General features: G+C 43.6%; 1 protein-coding gene across 1 annotated transcript in view; it reads right to left on the bottom strand.

The window, feature by feature from the left end:
- Nucleotides 1-7,657: 7,657 nt before the first annotated feature.
- The window catches only part of m1ap (meiosis 1 associated protein), a gene marked incomplete at both ends in the record, with an annotated part of 50,269 nt that continues 45,931 nt past the window's right edge, over nucleotides 7,658-11,995 (bottom strand). The window contains 5 exons of the mRNA XM_083993151.1: nucleotides 7,658-7,891; nucleotides 9,852-9,933; nucleotides 10,431-10,546; nucleotides 11,043-11,185; nucleotides 11,288-11,357. Of these exons, the coding sequence (XP_083849277.1) occupies nucleotides 7,658-7,891; nucleotides 9,852-9,933; nucleotides 10,431-10,546; nucleotides 11,043-11,185; nucleotides 11,288-11,357 (645 nt within the window). The remainder of the gene's footprint in view (nucleotides 7,892-9,851; nucleotides 9,934-10,430; nucleotides 10,547-11,042; nucleotides 11,186-11,287; nucleotides 11,358-11,995) is intronic.

Genomic DNA, 11,995 nt, shown 5'->3' with positions numbered 1-11,995 from the left:
CACACACACACACAGTACCATGTTCTCATGCTGTGGCCGTTTGCTTTTTCTCACGGTTCAGCACTTCCCTGTTGGAATATCCAAAACAAGTTGTTTACACATTGTCACTCTGTGTGTGTGTGTGTGTGTGTGTGTGTGTGTGTAAAACATTTTGACCACGTTCTGGTCATAAAGTGAACTGCATGTGTCTGTGAGAGTGAAACCTGTAACTGCTCCTTTAGTGGCTGATGACCTGAGGTGACTTCTGCTCTTAGAAATGATTCAATAAAAACTGTTTCGTACGTAATCACGCACACACACACACACTGGAGATTGTTTCTCATTCACCACACTTACATAATTTATTACTGTAAAAAGAAGATGGGGATTCACTGTGTCGAGTTAAAAATATAATTACTGTGAATTTCTGTGTTTCACTGAGTGTCTGATTGTGGTTTAAAAACTTGTCAACTTTAAAACAACTTAAAGGGATGACTAAGTCCAGTTGCTTTTGATTTAACCTCCTTTGAAAAATTTAAAGGGATAGTTCAACATTTTGGGCAAATTGGCCCATTGCCACAATCCCTATAGTTTTAGGAGTAGGTTTGTTACCTTTAAGTAGAACTGCCCAGCCGAGCGGCGAGCTGCTCAGAGCTACGCTAGTGGCTAATGGGATTTCTTGGTTTCCCTCATCAAACTCATCAAATCCAACAACTCCAAAACACTCTGGTGGACAAGTTGTGACCTGCACATTCACCACGCTATGAGATAAAAACGTAACGTTACGAGACAGAGTTGTTTTCGAGGTAAATTCATGCAAAACCGCTGATGCACGATGCCTTCAGGGACAGTTTTTCAGCAAGCAGTCTCTGTATTTACCTGGAAAACAACTCCGTCTCGTAATGTTCTGTTATTATCTCATAGCGTGGTGAATGTGCAGGTCACAACTTGTCCACCAGAGTGTTTTGGAGTTGTTGGATTGTGTATTTGATGAGTTTGATGAGGGAAACCAAGAAATCCCATTAGCCTCCATAGCGTAGCTCTGAGCAGCTTGCAGTTCTGCTCCACCGTTCTAAAAATAGCTTGCACCGACAAATAAAGGTAACAAACCTACTGCTATGACTATAGGGATTATGGCAATGGGCCAATTTGCCAAAATGTTGAACTATCCCTTTAACTCACGTTATTATTGCTGCCTGATTTACCACGGGCCGCTCTCTGCCACTGCCATCTCTACATTTCTCTCCTCATCTGCTTTGACCTTTTACGCATCTGTGAAACAGTCCAACTGATGCTGGTAAGTGTGTGTATATGTGTGTGTGTGTGTGTGTTTGACAGCCACAGCCGAGTCTATGTGAAAATGTGAAAATGTGTGAAAATGTAAGCGGGCCTGCTGCTGCTAACTCTGCCCATGCAGCTCATGGCCTCAGGGTGTCAGTTTGTGAAATGTATAGATGTTTTACACCACTGCTGTTTTGATTGTGTGATGGTGTGTGTGCATGTGTGTGTGATGGGAGATTCACACTGAAAGCATATCAGACTTCACTTCATAGTTTCAGATCACCCTCTGAGTTTTCTCAGGCTTTGGGGAAATGTCATGTCAGTGGGAAGCTGCAGAACAAACACACACAAAGCACAGCATCAGTCAGTGGGTTAAACACAGTGGAGACATCTAAGAAGATCTGAAGACACTTCAGAGAGATGACAGACATAGCCCAACGTGCACGCATTTGTGTTTGTGTGTGTCCTGTTTCTTGCCACACGTCTTTATCTTTAGCCAAACGGTTTTGGTTCTTTCTCACTCCCCCCACACCCACGTTAGACTATTAATACATCAGTAACAGTCCTCAGCCCTCTCTAACTGTCCTCTTCCAGTCAAGGTCTCACGTTTGGTCTTGTTTTTAAAGATCATTTCAATAAGAGGCTTTATTCCTGTGGTGCATATTTTTTCGTAGCTGGCAAACAGCTCATTTCTGCACAGTTGGTACATATTGTTAATGAGGTTTGGGTCAAATAAACAAAAACAGTGGAGCTGTACAAACTTTGCAGATGGCTCAAGATAAAAGTGCACCTTGTTTTTTTTTCTCCATGCACCTTCAGAGCTGCACTAGTTGATATTTTTGGCAACGTAGGTGCTGTAAACACAACACTGCCACGTTAGCACCTTCTAAAGCTGATAAAGCAAAAGAGGATGTCAGCAAACAGTGTCTGTTTTCACCTACAGGAAACACAACAGCAAGCAATTTTTGGCAAATTTTTAGCAATTTGACATGTTTTCTGGCCATGAAATGAAAAGTCTTTTTTAGCTCTGTCATGGCCTCCGGCCTTTTAGCTGGTACAGTTATGCCATTATGTTTAGCATCTAGTTGCTGACAGGTGCTGGGAAGGTAATGCAGAGAGTGTGAATGTGAAAAGAAAAAAAAAAAAGCATGGTGTGAGACGTCTGTGTTTATCGCAGCCCCAGCTGCTGCTCAGGCCGCTGAACCAGAACCAAAACACCGACACGTCGTGGGCCTGAAAACCAAAACAATGAAACGAAAGAAGGTGAAAACGCTCCCCAACTGCAGAGCTGGTTGATGATTCTCTGTGGCTTCATCACTTTTCATGCATAGTCATTTCCTTGTTAACCGTTCACTGCTGATATTAAACTATTGACTGGTGAAGCTTTAATATGAACCCAGTCTCTTAAACTACGGAAAACTACTCATTTTTGTAATGATGTGGTTACAACCATGAACTATTTGTCATATACTGAACCTGTTTATGTAATAAAGTATCAAAAAAGTTAAATGTCAGTGGAATTACATGTCACACCTGTCAGCTGCGCTTCTTAATATAAAGGTGGCATTTCCTCAATCTGCTGCACATGAAACACCAGAGACCCCCCCCCGCCCCCCTTCAGCACATCTGATGGAGACTGGTGCGTTCTGTCTTCAGACACACCTGAAACTCAACAGACCACCAGCTTTTATTTTTAGCTCCTGCGTGGGCAAAACCCATTCAGTCTCGAGTCTGAGAGTGAGTTTCATTCACTCCGTCTCGGCTCCCGGCGCCGTCTGAAGGAAACGAGAGGTTTTCATTCAGTTTCTCGCCGCTGCTTAGAAAACACAAAAGGGCGTGTGAGGATGAGGATGAAATGATCCTGATTCGGTTCTAGTCTGTTCTGGTTTTCCAAAAAAAACCCAAACAAACAAAAACATTAAGCTGCAAAATGTGCACAAAAGAATGCGGAAGGTTTTCACAGATCACTCTAACTTTAAAATAGTTGTATCATAATAACTTCCTGACCAGATGTGGTGACCACAGCTGGTCTTCAGTGTGATTCATGTTGATGACTTTGATGCTAATAGGCAAATCAAAGGTGCAGATTTTCCAGTCGTACTCTGCGTGTGTGTGTGTGTAGGAGCAGAGACCTTTGAGATTTGTATGAGGGGGACTATAACTCAGGTCCTGACTTCACCTCCTCGCTTCCTCCTCCCAGAGATGCACTTCCTCTATCTGCTCTCACTCAGAGCTGCTTGTGAGAGAGTTCTCCTCCGCCTGAAACCTGGCTATGAATTGTGACTCTTGCACTCTTGTGTTCCGGCTCCGTTCCTCTGCGGGTACGTTATTAAAGTCCTGCGTGCGGCCGCTGACGACAATTACAGGAAAGAGACCGTCTATTACAGTTTCTGAGACATAGACCCCGACAAGAGTTGTTATTCTGTGCTAATGATTGCAGCAAAGAGGGAAATGGAACATTGCGAATAAAGCAGGAAGTCACAGCACTAATATTATCCTGACTCAGATGTAGACACTGATGAGACGCAGAAGAAATATTATTGCACTTTTAGACGGCCACAGTCCACTGAGCTTCTTTTTTTGGGTTCAGAATGGAAAAAATGCAAAAAGAAAGAAAGAAATAAGAAAGATAGAAAGAAAGAAAGAAAGAAAGAAAGAAAGAAAAAGTTAACACTTTACTTGAAGGTCTCTGTCATAAGAGTGACATGTCACAGTCATGAACATGTCATAAACATTATGTCAATGTCATAACACCCAGGTTTGTAGGGTTAGGGTTAAATGAATGACACTTAACAACAACGTTATGACATTGACATAATGTTTATGACATGTTCATGACTGTGACATGTCACTCTTATGATGAGACCTTCAAGTAAAGTGCTACCGAAATAAATAATAAAGAAAGAAATAAGAAAGAAAGAAAGAAAGAAAGAAAGAAAGACAGAAGACAGAAAAACTCAGTGAGATGGTAAAAATACTCAGTAAACTGTATCAAATATTTGAATTGTCATGAAAGAGGAAGCCAAGAGTTTGATGCATACAAATACAGAGGGCTTATCAGCCAAAGTGTCCTCTCCATTCTGACTGAGATACATAAACACGGTGCGTTCAGTGTCTGCAGAATCAGACAAAATGGTTCAGTGAAAGGTCATTTCTACACCCTCAGGAAACCATGAATCAAAACTTTAAAAGATTGGAGACAAACTGTCTCCTGCACCAAAAATAAACGTAATTTATATATATAAAAAAAGTCTCCCTGGTTAAAAGTGCTGAACTAGGGTGCAACACACTCACCTGAGTCAAAGCGTGGTGCACTTTGCCACAGTGTGATAACTGAGTTTCTTTATGCTGTGGGATTTTTGTGCATCATTTATCAAACTGGAACCGGAGCTATCTGATGGTTGTGGAATGGCTATGATTAATAATTAACAGGCTGCTATTACTCACTCTATTGCTGATGATGGTAACACTGGCGGTGGTATGAGTTTGCTGCTGTTTGGAAGTTCAGCAAACGCAGCACCCTGTTGAAGTGGGAGCAGGGACAGACAGGAGCATGCAAATACAGTCAAAGGTCAGAGGTGGTTAGACTGCTGTCACGATAAGGCTCCTGCCAACAATAGCACAAGTTTAAATTCACTTCAACATTTCAAAGGTGACAGGACTGACAGGATTTTTGTGTGGGTTGAAAATTCAGTCTGGGCTGATTAATGTCTGCAGGATGTCTGCATACATGAAAATAAAAGGCCTTGAGTTTTTATAGACTGACATTATAATAGTGTTACTTTTAAACTGACCACAAAGATGCAGAGCAGAAGTCATATGTATTAATAAATATATTCTATTGTCATCTCCTGTCTGAGACGGTTCGACATGGAGCCTCCATCCTGCCAGCAGCTCTGTGTGGGTGTGAAGGTGGTTTGATGCCTTCTTCTACAAGCAGCCGCACCGCACGCTGCTTCCCCTTACGGGAAAGTCACCAGAACGACTCTCACACGGAAATGTCATTTATTTGACCTGAGCTTCAGAAACAATGTCAAGTAATAAATACATATAAAATCACAAGCTGAACCAGCAACTGATATGAATTCACAGAGAAAAGCAAACATCCATCAGAGTGTTATTCTCCTCCTGTAGCTCAGACAATACAACAGATCAAAAACATTCAACCCACAACATGAAAGCTCAACACTGACAAGTCAACAACAGTGCGATAAGGAGGTTTGTCTTAAAAACAACAATGAACAAAGAACTTTCTTAGAAAGAAAAAAATGGCGGCAGTGGGAGGCAAACTTGCCAAAATCTATCAAATCTCCTGAGTAATGCCGCGCTCGCTGTCGGATTCAACTTTGCAAACACAAACAATCACACCCTTGTCGGGGCGGGTCACGTCTCATTAATCTGTTACAGTTGTGACATTTAATGAGGAGTGTGTCCGACGGCGTTTGGGTCAAACAGGGGAACTTTGACTCTGACCTTCCTGCGGGGACAGAGACGCTGCTGTGGCTCCGTTTCAACTAACGTATGAGATTCAGACACGTTGACTCAGCTCGAGCCTGTGGGGATTAAAAAGAGAGTACAGAGTGGGAGAGGAGGAGGAGGGGAGTGGGGGGGGGGGGGTGGATGGAGAAGTGGGTAAAATGTCAGTGGGTAGTATTGGATGTCCAGTTGAATTCCCTCCAGGGACAAAAGCATCGTTGTGGTTGTAATTTGTAAATGCGGAAGTCCCGTAGCATCACAACGTCATGAAGTCATTGGCCACAGGGTTCTCCCCTAATGTTATAAGGTTCAGCGGGGGGTGGGGGGGGGGGTGGGGGTGGAATGGCGGGAGACTGATTAAGTGTGTGTGAGTGCCTGTGTGTGTGTGAGTGTGTGAGTGTGGGCGTGGATGACAAAGCCCCATGACGAGGAATAAATGAATACTGTAATAGCCAATGTGTGTAATGATTGATATCTGCGTATGAGCACATGACTGTGTGTGCGTGTTAAAGGGATAGTTCAACATTTTGGCAGATTGGCCCATTGCCATAATCCCTATAGTCATTGCAGTAGGTTCGTTACCTTTATTTGTCGGTGCAAGCTATTTTTAGAACGGCGGAGCAGAGCCGTGAGCGTTTTGGAGTTGTTGGATTGTGTATTTGATGAGTTTGATGAGGGAAACCAAGAAATCCCCATTAGCCTCCGTAGCGTAGCTCTGAGCAGCTCACGGCTCTGCACCGCCGTTCTAAAAATAGCTTGCACCGACAATTAAAGATAACAAACCTACTGCTATGACTAAAGGGATTATGACAATGGGCCAATTTGCCAAAAATGTTGAACTATCCCTTTAATGTTCCGCAGAATCCAACCAGTGTTAATGTCAGAGCATGAACTCAAACTGAACCCTACACACACACACACACACAGTGGAAACTTGTCTTCAATGCAAAGTTATCACGCTCACAACTTAACAAACCTACAGGATCTTTTTATGATCACTTTTCTCTCATCTCTGCCCCCCCCCCCCCCCCTCCAGCTTCTGGTTGCCTTTCAACCCCCAGAGAGGGAAGAGGCTGAGGGGGTGAAGGCGAGCAGAGAGGCCCCTCTGTCTGCTGCTTTCTTCTCTGTCCCACTCCAACAGTGAGGCTGTGTTCAGACTGGGACTTCAGGGCAAACTGGAGCAGGAATGTGCATGTGTGTGTTTGTCTACAAGTCAGTGTAGTGGGTCTCCTTCATTAGGCCGCAGTCGTATTTTGGTAGCTTTCTGTTTAGGACTTTTACTCTGTGTTAGTGGGTGTGTTGTAACATGCGTGTGTGTGTTTCACACATCCATCAGCTTCTGATCTCCCTCCAGTCCCCACCCCTCTTTTGTCCTTTTCTGTTGTTCCTCATCACTTCCCGTTCCTTCCCTCTGTTGTTTGACACTTCCAGGCTTCCATTGTCCTGCTGCTTCCCTTCTTTTCATCTTTTCTCTTTTTTCATTGTTGATGGTGGGTGATTTTTCAAAAAGCTTTGCTGCCTCAGCAATATCACATGGAAGCGAGTTGAGACTTTCCTCCCTCTCTCGTTAAATTCACGTTTAGTTAATGCCGTCCGTGTGGCGACAGTAAAACGAGATGAAAGTATGAAAATAAACTACAACCACCCAGAGAGTAGCACACATTAAGTGTGTGTTTACGGTGGGTGTTGTGTACAAATGAGTGTGTGTCATTAGAGCCTTTGTGAGCTGTCTGATTACTCACAAACTTTACAGTGGAAACCGATCAGACACATGTGTGTGTCTGTGTGTGTGTGGAAAACCCTTTGAAGAGACAGGTTGAGATTTTAAAATGTGTGCGTGTTGCATGACGTGTCTCTCTCTCCTGTCGCTGTGTTGCTCTCTCGGGCCCACTTTCTTCCACTCACCCTCCAGTTGTTCTGACTATATAACCGTGGAGTCATCGTCATCGTCGTCTTCCTCCTGCAGTGACGGGGCCGGGGCCCGGTGGCTTTTGCTGCTGCTGAGGAGGGTCAGAGCTGGACGGGAGGCCTTAGCAGGGGGAGGTCCCAGGGAGGAGGAGGAGGAGGAGGAGGAGTGGGAGGAGGAAGAGGGCATCGGAGCCACGGTGGCCCTGACCTTGCTGTGTGCTCCCACATGGCGACCCTGGCCTTGAGGCTGCATGGAGACAACAGATACACTGCATTTCAAAACAAGTGCATATATGAGTTGTAACAACACCATAGGATTAAGACATAATAAAAAAAATATCTTAACTGTGGGCGATTAATAAAGCGGAGGAAACGACTGTGACATTTTGGTTCACTTGATTCATAAGAGAGACATGACAAGAAAGAGTGAGATAAAAGAGAGGAGGGGGCGGAGGCTCTGAGGGAGGTGGAAAAAGAAAGAGATAGAGAATTACAGAAGAGAACAAAAGAGGAAGAAGACGTTTCCAGACAAAGACGGCTTGTGTAGATAAACCCAGACCTGAAGCTGAGGGTCAGAGCGGTGGATAAAGACCCAGAACGGAGAACACGACGCCACACACAACGCCGCACAAGAACATCAGTTTTGTCACCGTAGTGAAGGATTTGCATGTCAGCAGCCTTATCAACCCTAATGAGTCACACTGCCCACAGATACAGGCTGCAGCTGGTGCCAACACAGCTACAAAAGTTGAAGTGAGACAGACGGACGCAGGTCTCTGGTCTTATTTTAACTGCTGATAATCAACCGTGTCACTGGGGTGGGTACTGTAAGTGTGAAGTGTGAATGAATCTTTAGTGATGCAAACGCTTTTAAAAAAAGGTTGTGAGATCAGAAAGAACAAGGCAGATAATTGTACTACTATTCATGACTCACTGTGAAAACTCTAATATAAAAGAATGATTCATAACATTATCTGTTTCAGTCCGTTTGAACTCACTAATTCTTCTTCATGAGACATTCTGATCTTCCCATATTAGCACTTTAAAACCAAATTTGACCCCATACTATATAAAGCCATGATGCACTTGCCTTGTGGGATTTTTATGCAACATGATACTCCTTCTACAATTCAGAGAAACATCGTATTTGGATTCCACCACATTTATTCCTAGAACTGATTCCTTATGACTTATCACAGTTTAACACAAAACACTGTGGAGGCTGAACCGCGTGTTTCTGGCCTTTTCAGCTTGTGACCAACATTACATCAGGCGGTGGCACTCTGTGAAGTTTCAGATGCCTATATGTTGTCAGCACTTCCACCGAGGGCACATTTCCCGCTAACCCTCTCATATGGTTTCAGTTAAAGAACCTTTTGAATCATCCTGCGTGTCAGAAAACACAGGGACTGAGAAAACAACTAAATAAGCAAAAGGAAAATAAAAAGGTCTGTAGCTGAACTTTGTTCTTTTCTTCTTTCCTGTTAATCATCTCATGAGGCCTGAGGTTTTATTCTGTGGTTCTGTGGAGGGGCTGGAGCCACTGGATTATACTGCCTGACTGTGTATCAATAAAATAAATGAAACTAGCTCCACCTCCACCACGTAAAATCACACACACAATTTACCATGACAGTAACACATGCATTTTTACCACATCACTTTTTAGCTGGTTATACTTGTGCGCTTTTACGTAAGTGGCATTCTAATGCAGGATGATGAGGCAGGACCGCACGATGAAGTCATGTCTGATTATGTGAAGTGCATCAGAGAGAACACTGTCGGTGAATGTTGTGGTTAGTTAGAGGTGAGATAACTTCAAACATTACGTTTTAACTGCATGAAAACTATGAGGCTTGTGTTTTTGACCTGAGGCAACCTCAATAGTTTTCACTTCTCTAAATCCGAGGGAATAAACTTTTTATTTTCATCCTCAGAACAAGTTTGTGCTTGTGTCTGTGCATCTACCGTGGCATCGACCTGCATGCAGCGAGTGCTGCCACCTAGTGAGAGAGGACGTGTGGAGCGAGGAGGAAGCAGCGCTGCAGAGGGACACGCTGTCTGCACACAGCTTCAAAGAGCTGCACAAAAACATCCCTTCCTGCTATCAGCTGTCACACTGCTCATTAGTCATGTTATATCATTGTGATTATGTATATGAGCAGCACATCATGACCTTCACTCTGCCATAAAGCCTGGTTGTTTACCTGCCCACGCTGCCGGCTTCCTGCGCCTCTAGGGCCCTCTGCTGGCTGAGACTGGACCCTGACCACGGCTGCTGGCTGGAGCCTGGATAACCATCATCATCATCATTATGATTATTTTGTCTTCATCAATTCTATCTATATGCCTCACCTAATACATAATCATTACAAACAGCATTAATCGTAATCATCATCCTGTTTAGTCATCATCATCTTCGTTCACTTAAATATAAATCCCACAGATTTCTCTGCATCTTCCTCTCCTCCATCACCAAGTATTTGAATAACTGTATGTTCCTATTTCCTTCTGTTATGAAATATGTTTTGTACCTGAATGTTTGTGACGTGTGAGTGGGTGTATATATGCACACGTGTATGGGTGTTTGTTTTGTTATATACGTTGACAATTTGTATCTTTTTATTGTTCTTACTCACCTGCCCAGGGACTATGGATGGAAAAGTAGCCAGTCAGCTGAATCCGGTACGAAGCATCTCCATCATTTTGAGACTAATGTTATTTTGTTCATTGTCTATGATACAATTAGACTTATTAAACTAAACTTCATCATCTTCCTCACTCACCTGTATGGGTACCGTGGCTGTGAGAGCAGGCCTCTGCTCCTGAGGTGCAGGTACAGGTTGCTGCTCAGACAGAGAGGGTTGAACACCGACTCCTCGTCCAGCTGACTGAGACAAGCCTGACAGAGGCAGAGAACACAGTCATCCATCAAACCGTCTACGCTGCTCTCTGTGGTTGACAACTCACCTGTCATTTAAAAGTAATTCAGACTAATTTCTGTTTTCAGACAAAACAAGATCCTACTTATTTTTTTCCCAACAATGATGTATGAATTCATTGCAACATAAAGGGTGATCTCACCCTTTGAATCAGCTGGTAATGTGACTACAGCTGTGAACATCAATCTTTTCTATGTCAGCACTTTTAAAATCCCTCACTTTCCTCAGTTTCATCAGAGCTGGTTTCTGTGATGATAATCGTTCTACAGAGGGAGGCAGTCAGCTGACTCAGTCGACCAGTAAGGAGCTGTTATATATTCTGGGGTCAGCCTTGTACTCAGTTCCTGGTATCAGTGCACACATAAGTGATTAAAACTGCTCTGTTTCTGCTTCTGAGTTCCGGGTGCCTCGGACTACTTCTGCATTTTGTTAACAACGAGCAGAGTGTGGTCTGACCTGCATGGTGTGCAGAGCCTCAGGTGCAGGCTGCTGGGCGGACAGCGGCAGAGAGCAGGGCAGCAGCAGCTCTCTGGACACCACGGGCTTCAGGAGGAGGGAGAGGGACGGGGACGGCTGGAGGACGTAGTGAGAACACACACCTGTGTTGTGCCCAAACACACGAGGCATATGAGTCCACACACTCGCATGTGCTTTCTCTCTCTCTCTCTCTCTCTCTCTCACACTCACACACACATACACACACGAACCTGGGCCTCCAGCTGTGGACCTCTGGACCTGCTCCACCTGCAGCAGCAGGAACAGGTCACGGGTCTGAAAGAGGGAGAAACAGATGCTGTGGTTCATCTGAGGGACTGGAATCTATGTTGTCATAGGTGATTTATATCTAACAAATTAATGATTAATGTCTTGATTGTAATTTTGATTATTATAAGTCGAGCAACATACAAGTTTTGACAATAAATAGTCAGATTTGATTTTACTCTTAAAGGAGCTGTTTTCAAGTTTTGCTCTTGATGCCTGACCAACGTTAGAATCAGCAGCTGTTTACTGAACAGTCTAGAAAAACATTGTAAGTTCAGTGAGACACTTCCATTCCTCTCATCACCTTCCAGCACTGAGTTGGTGCAGGGTCCAGGCTGCATCTTGTGGCCTCTTTTAGTCGACATGAGCACCGGAGCCTTTGCCAGGACTGCTATGTTAACAGCTGTTATGCTAATCTCAGCTATAGAGCAACAGCAAATAGCTCATTAAATAAAAATATGACTCATACTATCCTAGTAACTAATATAGGGAAGGGTATAACACTGATTTGCATTATGCAAATACACATATCTACTGAACGGGCAGAATGGAAATCATAACCAGGAATAATTAACTCCAAGTTGCTACTTGATTTTTTCATAAGATTATGTTATAGTTTTGTTCTTTCAAAGGTTATTTATGACATT

Source organism: Trachurus trachurus (assembly GCF_905171665.1).
Source record: "Trachurus trachurus genome assembly, chromosome: 18".
In the NCBI taxonomy this organism is placed as follows: domain Eukaryota; kingdom Metazoa; phylum Chordata; class Actinopteri; order Carangiformes; family Carangidae; genus Trachurus; species Trachurus trachurus.
The sequence above is the reverse complement of the archived record's forward strand: the minus strand, read 5'-3'. Positions and strand labels throughout refer to the sequence as shown.